This window comes from Eubalaena glacialis, chromosome 4 (assembly GCF_028564815.1).
Source record: "Eubalaena glacialis isolate mEubGla1 chromosome 4, mEubGla1.1.hap2.+ XY, whole genome shotgun sequence".
Lineage (NCBI taxonomy): Eukaryota > Metazoa > Chordata > Mammalia > Artiodactyla > Balaenidae > Eubalaena > Eubalaena glacialis.
The window spans coordinates 101,926,925-101,942,540 of NC_083719.1; the positions used below are offsets into that span (position 1 = coordinate 101,926,925).

General features: G+C 40.4%; 1 protein-coding gene across 2 annotated transcripts in view; it reads left to right on the forward strand.

The window, feature by feature from the left end:
• Positions 1-5,588: 5,588 nt before the first annotated feature.
• SNX24 (sorting nexin 24) overlaps positions 5,589-15,616 on the forward strand; it is a 175,068-nt gene continuing 165,040 nt past the window's right edge. For both annotated transcript variants that reach the window (XM_061188089.1, XM_061188091.1), the window contains exon 1: positions 5,589-5,913. In XM_061188089.1, the coding sequence (XP_061044072.1) occupies positions 5,854-5,913 (60 nt within the window). In that variant the 5' untranslated portion in view covers positions 5,589-5,853. The remainder of the gene's footprint in view (positions 5,914-15,616) is intronic.

Consider the following 15,616-nt stretch of genomic DNA (forward strand, 5'->3'; position numbering starts at 1 on the left):
GTGCCCTTTAAGCAGTGTCTCTGTTTCCCACAGCCCTCTGGCTCTCCTGTACACAAGCCCCATTGGCCTTCACAGCCACATGTTCTGGGGGCCTGTCTTCTCAGCGCAGGACCTCCGGGCTGGGGAGCCCAATGTGGAGTTTGATCCCCTCACTCCTTGGGGAGAACCTCTCCAGTTGTGATTATCCTTTTTTTTGTGTCGTTGCCTACCCCAGGAATGTGGGTCTTGACTATACTGATCTCTACCCCTCCTACCAGGTCTTGTTGTGGTTCTTTCTTTATATCTTTAGCTGTGGAAAATCTTTTCTGCTAGTCTTCAGATCATTCCTATCAATAGTTTCTGTGTAAATAGTTGTAGTTTTGGTGTGCCTGTGGGAGGAGCTGAGCTCAGGGTCTTCCTGCTCTGCTATCTTGGCCACACCCAAGGCGTATCAAATTTGAATATCACTAAAGAGTAATTTCATTGTGCTGTTTGTAGGGAATTTCCAATGTTGGTATTTCTAGCTTTTTTTCTCTTGGGCTTGTCAGATTTCCCAGAGAATATCTTCATGTTTCTTGCCTGGAAGGTAAAGGTGTAGCTACCAGCCTCTATAAGGTTTCAGCATTCATCATTCAATATGTATATGATTATTTACTCCCAGACCCCAACTATTTTTTGATAAGAGTTTCCATGCCCTCAGCTGGGCAAGTCAACTTCCGATGCAAAGACTCTCTTTTTTACTCTCTCTTGAGGAAATATCCTCTGGAATTGTGCAAAGGTGGAAGAGGGGATTAAGGGATTTTTCCCAATTCTCAGCTTTCATTCAATCTTCCTTCTTTTAGCCAACTACCTCCTATTCTAGATGTATCTTCTGTTTCCTCTCACTGATCTTTTTGGATATTGTCCTGTGTAAATCAGGTTGATTTTCAGCTTTCCCACTGCTGGCTTTAATTTGGCTTTTTCTTGTTTGCTGAAAGTTACTTCTCATCTATCTGCTTTCTAGCTTATAAAAATCTTCTTGCTATTCTCTCTTCTCCTGCTTTTCCTATCTTTATGCGTTAAGAAAAAAAAAAGAGAGAGAAATTCCTTGTTGCAGTTTTACTGGGGCTAGATGGAGTGAAATTATGTACAATTTGTTATCTTAACTCAGAAATCCTAACATTAGTTTTTTGGTTTTTTTTTTAAGTGCAACATAATATTCATAGTGTAGGTACACCAAAATATTTTACCCATAATATGGTAGAATTTGTTTTTCTGCTCATGGTTATGTATTAGCTAACCTCCACAATAGTACCGATTAATTCTTGCCTCCTGAGACTCAAGCCATTGTATAGTGGCTCCCACACTAAATAGGCTAACCTTTGTAACCAGCAGGATTTTGCAGAAATGATGGAGTGTGAATTCTTAGGGTAGGTGTACTTTCTGCCCTGAACTCTTTTGGACTTTTTTGCTTTGGAGGAAGCCTTAATGTCTCTATGGAGAGGTCCAAGTGGCCAGGAACTGAAGCTTCCTGCCAACAATCAACATTAACTTGCCAGGCATGTGAGTAAACCACTTTGTGAGTGGATCCTGCAGTTCAGTAGAGTCTTGAGATGTGGCCTTGGTGTACATCTCGTCTGCAACTTAAACTGCTCCCAGATTCCTGACCAACAGAAACTGTATAATAAGTACGTATTGCTTTAAGCAGCTAAAATTTGGGGGTAATTTGTTACTTGATAATAGATAACTCATACAGATTTTTTTTCTTTTTCTTTTTTTTCCCACTTGCATGCTCCTGGGAATTGCGTGTTCACACTGTGTCCATTTTTGATTGTGCCATTAAGAAAAATTATGTATTCTTTACATATAAAATATACATTAATCCTTTGTCATATGTGTTGCGTTTATTTTTTCAGTTTATTGAACGTTTTTTAAACTTTACGGCCTTTGGTTTACATTAATTTTAAATCTTTATCTACTCTAATATAGTATAATCTTTCCCCTAATGTCTTTGACATTTGTTTTTTGTAATAAGACTTTGTCTGCTTTAAGGGTTTGTAGCTCTGTTTTTTCCTAGAGCTTTTTACTATATGTGGAATTCACTTTAAAAATGAATTTTACTTTTCTTTCAGATGGAGAGCCAGTTATCCATAAACTGTTCATTACACCATTTATTTATACTATTTTTAACATTTATTAAAACTTTACTACTTAAATACTGATTAAAACTATTTAAACATTCAGCTATTTATTGAATAGCTTATTTTTTTTACCCTCACAGCTTTGAAATACCATTGTTATTTCATATTATGTTCCCATCTATTAAGGGATTTATTTCTGAGCTATTTGGTTCCCTTCGTCATTTGTCTAATTTTGCTCCAGGATTATACTGGTTTAAATACTATGGCTTTATAGTATGTTTTAACATCCTGCAGATTAACTTATCTCCTCTTTTTTTTTTTTTTTTTTTTTTGTTCAAACCTGCCCTGGCTATTCATTTTTCAAACAATCTTGTCACGTTTCTTAGCTGGTTGGGTATTTGATTGTATTAACTTTATAACTTGTTTTGGTGAAAACTTACCCAAGAAAATCAAAAAAATATTGATCCTTACCATTCAGAAACATGGTAAAACTATTTTCAGATTTTCTTTTGTGTCCTTTAATTTTTTTTTAGTTTTCTTCATATGGGTCTTGCACATTTGTTAAGTTTATCTTTAGAAATTTTATAAGTTTTTAATATGTCATTAATGAAATCTTTTGGTTTTCCCTGTTATTTTCTAATTGGTTAATGTTGTTGTGTAAGCAAGCTATTGCATATGAAATCTATTGATTTGTATATGATGATTTAATATCTGGCACCTTATGAAACTCTTTTATTAGTTCTAGTAAGTTTTTAGTTGATTCTGTTCTATGTAGATCATTTCATCTACAAGTAACCTTAGTTTTATATCTTCCTATCCAATATCTATACCTCTTATTTATTTTACTTGTCTTATTGCATTGGCTAGGGCCTCCAGCAGAATGTCAAACAATACTTGTGATAAAGTTATTGACACTATCCTTATGCTTCCTTGTATGATGTTGAATAGGATATTTGCTATAGGGTTGTGGTAACCTTTATCAAGTTAAAGATGGTTCTTGTTATTTCCAGCCTGTTAAGAATTATTAGGAAGAGGTGTACTGATTTATTAATGTTGTTTCAAAATTTATTTTCATACTCATTTATTTTGGTTCTTTTCTAATCTGACAATGTTGAGAAATATGGCAACAGATTTCCTAATGTTTAACTATCTTTATATTACTGGGATAAATCTTATTTGGTCATGATATGTTAGTCTTATAACTGAATGTTGAATATGTAATATATTCTAGATAGATTTTGGTCAAGACTTCTAATACAAGTTGGTATTTAAAGCAGTTTATCATTAAGTTTGCTGAAATATACTTCTGCCCAATACTAGGTAAATGTGGTATTTTTAGTGTAGGGATTTCATACCCAGATTCCAGCAGAATTTTGTTATTTTTCTTATGTAATTTTCTGGCCTTTATTAACAGATACTAACTGTTCAACTTCTTACATGTGTGCTTGCTATGTATTTTTATTAATGTTCTGAGAAGATATTTAGTTCACCTGTCACAGATTGTAGAGTCATACTAAAAGATATGTAAGAACATCACAATAATACATTTGTCATGTTCTCTTACTTTAGTGCTATTCTCTTCTTTCCTTTACAGTGGTTACCCACAGAACTTGATTAGAAATTTAGCTCTTCTAATTATTAGCTAGTAATTTCATAGCTATTCATCCTTTCTGAGCTTTAATTATGCCATCTGAAATAACAAATTATAACAATTATAGCTGCACTGATAGACCCTCAAGAACACACCCACATATTGAGAGCTTGTATATATTTTCAGCAAGGCAAAATTAAATTATACTCAGCTATTAGTAGAAGACAGCAAAAAAGGAAGAAAAAAAATGGATTCATTTGGACCACCTGTCACATCTTCTTGGACCCATACATTTCTGACTCTTAAATCCAATGGGTAAATAGGTGAGCCAAGCCAGACAAAAATATATATGGCAGGCTACTAGCAGGCTGTTGTGGAAGGATCGTATAAAAACATATTAAAAGCTTGATCAGCAATCTGTAGCTCAAGGATTTTATGATTACATAATCCTGGTTTACATTACACACTGAGATCTTAATAACCTGTTTCAACCAATCCTGAAATTGTTTGGGGGGTCTTCTGCCACAGGAACACTACTTCTTAGTCCTTGAAAGCCCTACTGTACATAACACTTTCTCATGGGGTTGTTATGAAGCTTAAATGAGACATGGGATGTAATAACATCTGGCATGGTACCTGCTGGTTTTGTACAGGTGAGTATTTAAATGCTTATATAAAGCTTTAACGAAAAATGTACCTGGCAATATGCCAAGAAGAGGATAAAAAATAATTTTTTTTAAGTACTTTCTCTAGAATCTAGGGGTGAGGCAGATAAATACATGGCACAATACCGTGTGATAGTCACCAGAGGCTTAAGGGAACTTACAAGCCAGGCTCGGAACTGAGACAGCATGGAGCCCACAGAGCTGTTTGGTTACATCTGGAGGTGCTGGCCAGTGGAAGAAAAGAGGTAGGCTAGTCTGGTTATAGGGCACAGCCTATTCTGAGGCATGGAGTTCTGACAGGCAGACACATCCTGGAGCTGCAAATGTGTGGTGAGGAGGTGGGGTCTTCACCTGAGGCTACTGTAGAGGGCTTTGCAGGGTCCACATCAGGCAAGTTCTTAAAGCAAAGGGCCTGATTATTCCTCTTTTGCATGACTAAGGTCTCATCATAAACTTCAGAGTTTCAAGTTGAAATGCCCCCTGGCCTCAAGGGCAAACTGACGTAGGCACAGCTGTTTACTTGCAGCCCAAGAAGCTTGCTATACAAGTCACCTTCAAGTTTCTATTCTGCCCTGTGCTCTAACCTAAGGAAGAAACTCGGAGTTTGCAAATGTAACCTGATAACCAAATTTCCTCATTGGAACACTTCATCTTTTAGGTATTTTCAGGTTATTATGTTCTGGCCTGAGGGGCAGATTCCAGCCCTCACCTTTCTTTTTTCTTCCCACCCCCCCCCCCCACCCCGGTCTTCTATTTTTCTCTTATAGTTAAAAAGCCTTATACAGGCAGGATTTTAGAACTGGAGCACCGGAATGTTTGTCTCAGTGAGCAGCCGGCTTTCGGGGTCTGTATTATAGCATCATTCCCAGGTTCGACGGCTAACTCAGAAGTTCGGAGATGCTGACCCTGGAATCGAAGGGAAACGGTTAAGTCTTGGTAGAATTAGGGCAGGGTTCGCTGCTGTTCTTGCCAGCCGAGTGTTAAGGCGAAAATTCAACCAACCAAAAGCAAAATGAAAAGGCTGCATGCTTTTCTACTCCTTGCTGTCTGGCGATGTGTCAAGGGTGGTGTCTTGCAAACTGCAAGCCCAGCGCACACTCGAGCCTCAAGGGCAGGGAGTGTCGGGGTGCGGCCCTGTCCCCGGCGCGGTGGCGCGCACACCCCTTTTCTGCAGACTCACAGGTTTCCAGGCCCCGCCTCCTCCGGGCCCAGCTGATCTCTGCCGCCCTTTGGGCCTGAAACCCAGGAGCCCAGAGCCCCACGCCCTCGGCTCCCGGCCCCCGGCTCCGGCCCCGGGCCCGCCCAGAGAGCGGCGGGCGACAGGGTCCCCACGCCCTCGGCTCCCAGCCCTCGGCTCCCGCCCCGGGCCCGCTCCGCGCACTCTCTGGGTCCCGCAGGCTCCGGGAAGGAAGGTGGGGCGGCTGGGCCGGGGGCGGGGCGGCGGCCGCGGCCGTGAGCCCGCCCCCCGCTCGCTCTCCGCTGGCCGGCTGGCGCGACCATGGAGGTCTACATCCCGTCCTTTCGCTACGAGGAGAGTGACCTGGAGCGGGGATACACGGTAGGCGCCGGCCGCGGCGGGACAGGGCCCCGCGAGCCGGGCCTGCGGCTGCTGAGTCCGGAAGGTTTCTCCGGCAGCCGCCGCCCCTGCGTGCGGTTGAGGGGTGGGGTCCCTTCGCTCCCCTCCCTTTCCCTCCCCTCCCCGGGCCCACTGGGAAGGCTGCGCCCCGGCGCGGTTGTCAAGGAAACAGGAGCCCCCTCCCTGGCGCGGCGGCGGCGGCAGGCGCTCGGGCTGCCCAGGTTTGGTCCCTTCCCCCTCCCCGCCCCGCTCCCGGCCTCCGGGTAGGAGCGCCGGGAGTCGTGTCCTCGGACGCGGCGCTCGCCATTCTCCCCGCCGCCAGCCCTCTGGAGCCCGGGATGGGCTGCGTTCGTTTCTGGCACAGCTGCTCCTCTGTCCAGACAGAAGTGGCTTTGCGGGCGGGTTGATGTTGGTTTCCAAGTTCCGTAGGGATTCATTCAGATGGAAAATATGCTAATTAAAAAAATCATCATTTGTAGAATTTATTAGCCAAAGCAAACACATGTGTTGCTTTTAGATGATTCCCAAAGTTTTGTTTGTTTCTTCTAGTTCTGCAGTGCCATGAAATGGCAAAAATCAGGTACTCACTGAGCACCTGTTCCATGCCTAGGACTGTGGTCTCTGAAGAATGAGAAACATTCTTGCTTTCAAGAATCCCTTGCTTTCAAGGATCCCTGCTTTCAAGAGTGGAGGAGTGGCAGGGAGGGCAGAGACCAGGGCCTGGAACCTTTGGGTAATAAGTTTAGTAAATGAACTGTAGGTAGTTGATTTCCCAGTGAACTTAGACAGCTTCATCTAGACAGTCATTGCTAGAGGGAGAAATGCCTCAGCCTGGGATAGACCTTGGAAAATTTTATTTCCATTTAAAGAACAGGTAGGCTTTGGGGAAAATTGCACAGGGCACTCTAAAGGATTGTTATTTTATTCACTTATTCACTTGTTATTTTATTTAATTCACCCACTTGCTAAACTCCAGTTACATTAGTTTGGCAGAGAAGTATTTTAATCTCTTCTCTAAAGATTATTGGGTTTTGGTGACAACTTATTTGCAACCTTGTGTTTTCATAGCGAGGATTAAATCACCCTCAAAAAGGAATTTTTAGAATTAAGAGTAGTGATTGAAAAAAAAAATCCAAGGAGTATGTGGGTTTCTAGAATTAAGTAGACTACTGGGTCCACGTATCCCAAAACAAGTTCTCAAAGTGCCTTCCCTTAGGGGGAGGGGGGGACTTCAACCAAGGAAGAGCTGAGCTCCCTGGCCGTTATTTATATAAATAAATGAATTATGAAACTGATTAAATATACTGTATCTTACTTCAGAAAAAGGGGTGGAGGAATGAACTTAAATTTGAACCTATTCAGGTCTTTTTCATTAAGCCTAAAACCTTGGTTGTCTTTCCTTCTTTCAGGTGTCTCACCTCTCCCATCAGCATCAACAGTCATGTAGGGCTTTCCATCTTCAGGGCATTCTTTTAGGACCTGGAGATAAACAGGCTGCTTGTCAGGGGCCTTGGTCTGAGTAGTCCAAGCTAAAAGTTAATTACCTCCCCAAATAAGCACTTAGGTGGATCAAAATGATTGGTTTTTTTCTATTAGAGTATCTGTGTTTTAACCCAAGTTTTCCTGTTTCTTTGTATTACTTGTGTTATGGCCAGCCATATGCCACACTCCAGGTTTTGAATTAAACTGATTTGGAAGGAGCCTTTTTCTTGGTAGACTTGGTAGGTAGAAGATTGCTTATGTGAGGAGAGTTTGTGTGCTTTTTGAAAATTTTCTTAAAAAAAAAATCCTAATTTATGTAGGTTGGTAACCATTTGTTAAGATACTTCTGCGAGTGCTTTTTTTCCCTTGTGAGTTTGTGAAGCAGATACTTTCTACCCTTGGCCAGCAGTTTTGGAATTGTACAGCAGTTTATTCATTCAGCAAACATTAACCGAGTGCCTGCTATATGTCTCTATTCTGGGTGCTGGGAAGGTAGCATCGAATAATATTTCATCTTTTTAGAAAAACCCAGAATTTAAAAATATCATCTCAGTTCCCTAAACAAGAAACTGGTAAAATAATGTATACTTTAGTGTAAAAAGTACCTTTTTACTTTAGTGATTGTGTTTCAAATTTAAGAAATATTAAACTGCATTCTAACAAATTGAATGATAGGAAATTTAAAGTAGAGGATGATTTTTCCTCCTTCTTGTCCCATGCCCTTAGGGATAACGCATAGGGGTGTTTTCTTAGAGACTTTCCCCCTATGCTATGAAAACATGTTTTTTTTCTTTTTTAGAATAAATAGCAGGATTTCACTATAACTGTCATTGTACAGCTTATGGATACCTTTCTGTGCCAGTACGGATAGGTCTGTCTCCTTCTTACTGGTAGCAAAGGGATCTTCCGCAGAAGGAATGCACCATAATTTGTTTACACAGATCTCTGTTGGTGGCCATTGATATTTGCTTCTAGTTTTTGGCAACTATGCCAAATGTTGAAATAAGATATCCCTGTACATGCTTTTTTATGCCTACTACTAGGATTTCTGTAGAACATTAACTAGAAGTGGTACTTCTGGGCCTTCTAAGTTTTTATCAGTATTGCTCAATTGTTATTCAAAAAGCTTATACGAAGTTATGCTTTATGTATGAAGTAATTTACCTTTAAAGAGTGAATGTTTGCCCTTTGAACATTTAAACATTTACTGTGGGCCTGCACTGTGTTAGGTGGGGAATTGAAAGGTGGAAGGATGTTGTTGCTGTCCTTAGGGACTCTCAGCCCATGCAGCAGGGGTCAGGTGGGGAAGGGTTAGAGCGCTCTGATGTCAGCTGGAGTCCTGAGGAGGAACAGGGCAGTTCAGCTCTGCCTTAGCGTGGTGTGCTCTGGGTGGGGGAGGGGTGCTCAGGAATGCTGACATTTGAAATCTGATGAGAATTTTGCTGGGATTGTGAATTCCAAAAAGAGGAAACATGGGGCAAAATTTCTTCTGGGGGGGGGGGGGGGGGAAAGGCATGTTAAACTCCCAGATTCACCAAAAAACAAACCACACCAAACAAAAAAAGGGCCACTTCTAAATCATTTTAGTTTACAAAGAAGCAGGAAAGGATACTGTAACAAAATGCAGGTGAACCCTTCCCACCCTACCCCTACCCTCCATAGTGTGTTTGTTTAATATCTGTTTCCCTGCTAGGCTGTAAGCTCCTTGAGGCTAGGACAGTGTCACTCTCCACTGCTGTATCCTTGTACAGGGCTTATCACATAGTGAAAATTCACTACATGTGTGCTGAATAAATAATGAATGAGTCTTCTAATAGGAGAAGAAAGTCAGAAGCTCAGTGATCCTGAGGTGTGAAGCAGCTCAGTGAGTTGGAGTGGGGTTGTGCAGTGATTCCTGACAGAGAGAGGTGTGTAGAGACCAGATGGCTAGCCTTGAGAGCTATAAAGGGGTGTGGACTTCAGCTTCAGACTGTGGGAAGTCGCTGGAGTTTTAAGGAAGGAAGTAACATGATTAGCTTTGCATTTAGAAAGATGACCCTGGAGCATTAATCATGTAGGAGATGCAAAATGACCAGAAAGGAGAGGATGAGGGCTGAACTGAGGCAACTGGGAAAGGAAAGGGGAGGACTTACAGGAATCTCCAGGGCCTGGTGACCAGATGTGAGGCAGCAGGGTGACTCCCGCAAATATGGGTGCCAGTGACCAAAAAAGAACTGACATGTGGGCAGTTTCATTTGGGGGCCTGCTGAGTTTTTTGTGGCAGATGAGGCTATTTCATTTTGGAGTTCAGGATACATAGAGAGGTCTGGGTGAGGGGTATGAGGCAGGAAGAGAAAGAACAGTAGGTGCTTTATAAGAAGGAAAGTGCTAGATATGGCTCACTGGCCTTGTCAGGTGAGGATGGAGAACAGTCCACTGGACATGAAAGGAAGCAGGTCCTGGGTGCCAGTATAGGCTAGTATTGATATTTTCCATTTTCAGATAACATGGTTGGTAAAAACAAAACAAAACTAGAATTACCATTCATGTAACAACATAAAAGTTTGAAGGTATTAGATTTCATTTTCCATAGCTGTAAAAATCGAGGCATTCAATTAGATAGATTTTCAAGTCCATTTTAACTGTATGTGTGTGACTGAGTGTGTTGTGTTTATACAAATATGTCTTTTTCTTGAGATCTGGACTCTTTCACTGATTTACTTTATATCATGCTTTTCAATAGATAAGGCAGCTCCATATATACACGATCATAATATTGAGATATATGCAGGGATAATTATCAGTTTAATATTTTCTGGATTAAAATACACAAATAGAACAATATAATGAACCACCATTTACCCATTACTCACATTCAATATTTTACAATACTTATTTCGTTCACCACCCTTCATTCTTCCATTAAAAAAAAAATTCTGGAGTATTTTAAAGCAAATCCAAAATAAAATTTCACCTGTAAATATTTTACTGTGAATATCTGACAGGCAAAGACTTTTTAAAGAAACATAACCAAAATGTAAATACTACCACAAGGTTAGCAAAACCTTAATATCATCCCAATTCTTAGTTGTTTTTGTTGTTTTTAACATAACCACAGTGCACATATTGCCTTGGAATTAACAGTGGTCTGTGGGAAATATTATTATTGCCATTTTATATTTGTGAGAATGACACTGGTAAGATCAAGGGGGCCTGGTCACGTCCACTCTCTGTTTACTTTCATCCTCAGAGTAGCTTCCACCTGGTGACAAAATGGTAACATATTGCAGATTAAAAAAAAAAAAAAAAAAAATCGTATTCTACAAAATCCAGAGGAAGAGAGGGTGTTTCTTCAGAGCAAGGGCACTTTTCTTCCTTCATATCTCATTATCCCTAGTTAGTTCCTCAACCCATGCAGTTGCCAGAGGAATTCTGTGTGCTGGTTGGCTGCCTTCACCACGATTCATGTAATCACCCTGGCAAGGATAAGTTAACCAGATGGAGTGAAAATAGTTAGGGGGCATCCCTGGAGCTAGGAATGAGGTCAATCCATTCCTGCCACCTAACCCTGTAGACACCGCAGTGGGAGAAGTTCAGAAGGATAGCAAGACCACAGTGCCCACAACGATTATCTTCCAGTCACCCTTTATAAGCATCTATGATGCAGGAGGCCTTTGTGTAACAAGGACATAGCTGGCACAGTGCCTCACACGTGGTAAACTCACAGCATAGGCGAACATTAAACGTGTGTTGAGTGATTAAGTCAAGCATGTGTAAGATATGTTCCTTACCCTTAAAGACAAGAAATACTGTTTGAAAGTATTCTTGAACATTAAGAAACAGAATGCTACATTCACTTGAAAATCAAAAATTTTACAAGAGGATTGAATTTTGCAGATACGGTGCTTAGAAATTGATCTATTCTTTTAAAATAAACTTGATTTTGAAATAATTTTAGATTTGCAGAAAAGTTGCAAAATTAGTACCGACAGTTCCGTATATCCCTCACCCAGTTATGCTGTTACCATCATCCATTACCATGGTAACGTCAAAATAAGGAAACTAGCGTTGGTAACTTGTTATTAACTAAGCTCCAGACTTTTTGGATTTCACCAATTTTTCCATTAACGTGCTTTTTCTGTTCCAGGATCTCATCCAGGATACCACATTGTATTTAGTTTCATCTGCTTTGATGTGATACTAAGTAGTCCAAGTTGTAGTACACTGTCTCTCAAAAATGAGACAGGCATGTTATTAGATATGAACCTGTACCGATTAAATCAAATTTTGATTATTTCAGTTGCTTCCTTGGAAAGTTTTGCCACTTGGCAAAACCCTATTTATAATATTCTACCAGTTTATGACAGAAGCTGACACAGCCTCACAATGAAAAGCACAGGCTGTGGATGGACTCATGTGTCTGCCTCAAATCTTGCCTGCAGCATTTAGCCTGAAGCCAGACTTTGGGCAAGCTACTGAATCTTCCTGTGTCTTATTTTCCTCATCTGTAAAAGAGGATACTAGTACAGACATACCTCAGAGATATTTCGAGTTCAGTTCCAGACCACTGCTTATTGCAATAAAGCGAGTCACACAAATTTTTTGGTTTCCCAGAGCTATAAAAGTTATGTTTACACTATACTGTAGTCTATTAAGTGAGCAGTCGCATTATGTCTAAAAAAAAAAAAATTTACATAGCTTAATTAAAAAATACCTTATTGCGAAAAGATGCTAACCATCATCAGAGCCTTCAGTGAGTCGTAACCTTTATGCTGGCGGAGGGTCTTGCCTTGGCGTTGATGTCTGCTGACTGATCAGGGTGATAGTTGCCGAAGGTTGTGGTGCTGTGGCTATTTCTTAAAATAAGACAATGGTGAAGTTTGCTGCACTGATGGACTCTTCCTTTCATGAATGGTTTCTCTGCAGCATGCAATGCTGTTTGATAGCATTTTACCCACAGAACTCTTTTCAAAATTGGAGTCAGTCCTCTCACACCCTGTTGCTGCTTTATCATCTCAGTTTGTTATATTCTAAATCCGTTGTTGTCATTTCAACAGTCTTCACCAGTAGATTCCATCTCAAGAAACCACTTTCTTTGCTGATAAGAAGCAACTCCTCATCCATTGACATTTCATCATGAGATTGCAGCAATTCAGTCACATCTTCAGGCTCTACTTCTAGTTCTAGTTCTCTTGCTGTTTCTAACACATCTGCAGTGAACTCCTCCATTGAAGTCTTGGACCTCTCAAAGTCATCCATGAAGGGTTGGAATCCACTTCTTCCAAACATGTGGTAATGTTGATATTTTGACCTCTTCCCATGAATCATGAATATCCTTAATGGCATGTAGAATGGTGAATCCTTTCCAGAAGGTTTTCAATTTACTTTGCCCTGATCCATCAGAGGAATCACTATCTGTGGCAGCTATAGCCTTCTGAAATGTATTTCTTAAGAAATAAGACTTGAAATTTGACACTACTCCTTAATCCATGGCACAGGCTATGGACAGATGTTGTCTTAGCAGGCATGAAAACAATATGAATCTCATTGTACATCTTCATCAGAGCTTTTGGGTGACCAGGTGCATTGTCAATGACTAGTCATATTTTGAAAGGAATTTTTTTTTCTGAGCAGTAGTTCTTAACAGTGGGCTTAAAATATTCAGTAAGCCATGTTGTCAACAGATGTGCTGTCATCTAGGCTTTGATATTCCATTTAGAGAGCACAGGCAGAGTAGATTTAGCATAATTCTTGAGGGCCCTAGGATTTTTGGAATGGTGAATGAGCATTGGCTTTAGCGTCAGTCACCAGCGGCATTAGCCCCTAACAAGAGGGTCAGCCTGTCCTTTGAAGCTTTGAAGCCAGGCATTGACTTCTCTTCTCTAGCTATGAAAAGTCCTAGATGACATCTTCCAAGAAAAGGCTGTTGCATCTACATTGAAAATCTGTTGTGTAGCATAGCCACCTTCATTCATTATCTTAGCTAGATCTTCTGGATAACTTGCTGCAGCTTCTACATCAGCACTTGCTGCTTCACCTTGCACTTTGATGTTGTGGAGACAGCTTCTGTCCTTAAACCTCATGAACCAACCTCTGCTAGCTTCAGACTTTTCTTCTGCAGCTTCCTCACCTCTCTCAGCCTTCACAGAATTGAAGAGAGTTAGGGACTTGTTTGAATTAGGCTTTGGCTTAAGGGAATGTTGTGGCTGGTTTGATCTTCTATCCAGACCACTAAATCTTTCTCCGTATCAGCAATAAGGCTGTTTCACTTTTTACCATTCATGTGTTCACTGCAGTAGCACTTTTAATTTCCTTCAAGAACTTGTCCATTCACAACTTGGTTAACTGTTTGGTGCAAGAGGTCTAGCTTTTAGCTTATCTTGGCTTTCAACATGCCTTCCTCACTAAGCTTAATCATTTCTAGTTTTTGATTTAAAGTGAGACATGTGTGACTCTTCCTTTCATTTGAACACTTAGAGGCCAGTGTAGTGTTATTAATTGGCGTAATTTCAATATTGTTGTGTCTCAGGGAATAGGAAGGCACAAGGAGAAGGAGAGAGATGGTGAGTGGTCAGTTTGTGGAGCAGTCAGAACACACACAACATTTATCGATTAAATTTGCTGTCTTATATGGACACAGTTTCTGGTGCCCCAAAACAATTACGATAGTAACATCAAAGATCAGTAATCACAAGATCACCATAACAAACATAATAATAATGGAAAAGTTGGAAATATTGCAAGAATTACCAAAATGTTACACAGAGACATGAAGTGAACAAATGCTGTTGGAAAAATGGTGCTAATAGACTTGTTCCACATAGGGTTGCCACAAACCTTCAATTTGTAAGAAATGCAGTATCTACAAAGTGTAATAAAGTGAAGTGCAATAAAATGAGGTCTGCCTGTAACTACCTTATAGGATGGTTTAAGGATGAAGTGAGAGAATCCTTACAAAGTGCAAGGAATGGTGTCGCTAGTTATGTTCGTGATTTATTCATATTATTTCAAGTAGGGACTGCCTTGAAGTTTACTTTTTTTTTTTTAAGTTCTGTAATGTGAATTAATAATGTAAACCAAAGTCCAGGATAAATATTTGTGCTATGTAAGATAAACTCTTTGCAGAGACTTTGAAGTACTACAGAAGCAACAATTACATTTAACCAACTTGTATTCTTATTACAACTTTCGTCAGTTCAATTCAGGTTTAGTTTTCTAGCCCTATTTACTACATATTTTTTTCCTTCAAAATCACAGAGACTAGTATGTTTATATAAATGATTGGGATGTATTATAGGGGGCATGGAGATACATATTTCCCACCTTCTCCGTTCTCTTCCATCCCCCACTGCATCTCTCCAAAACAAGCAAACCATTGGGCTCATACCTTGTATTCTTCTGCTAGTTTTCCAGGTACTCATTCAGGTTTTTAATGCAATTTCCTGTTATTTTGCTTTGTATTTGTCAGTTCTGTTTTAATTTTCAATTGTTGTCTTGCTCACCCTCCCTTTTAAAAGTAATCACTTATTATGGAAAATTTCAACATCTCCAACAGTGGAGAGAATAGTGACTTCTTTACTTATCTTTTTTTTTTTTAATTTTTTAAAATTTATTTATTTTATTTATTTTTGGCTGCATTGGGCCTTCGTTGATGCGCACGGCTTTCTCTAGTTGCAGCGAGCGGGGACTACTCTTCTTTGCTGTGCACGGGCTTCTCATTGTGGTGTCTTCTCTTGCTTCGGAGCACGGGCTCTAGGCGTGCGGGCTTAGTAGCTGTGGCGAGTGGGCTCAGTAGTTGTGGCTTGCGGGCTCTAGAGCGCAGGCTCAGTAGTTGTGGCGCACGGGCTTAGTTGCTCCGAGGCATGTGGGATCTTCCCGGACCAGGGATCAAACCTGTGTCCCCTGCATTGGCAGGCGGATTCTTAACCACTGCACCACTGGGGAAGTCCTTTACTCAGCTTTAAAAATGATAAACTCATGGCCAGTTTTGTCTCCTACTCTTTCCCACTGCTCCTTGCACAGCCTCCCCAAGATTTCATTTTGAGGGAAATCTCAGACCTGTCAGTGAATATTTTCAGTTTGTATGTCTAAAAAATAAAGATTCCCCTTTTAAAATATAATCACAATATCATTATCATATTATTTAAAAATAAGCCATAATTCATCAATATTGTAAATATCAATCCATTTTTACATTTCCTTAATTTTCCCATTCATGTTCTTT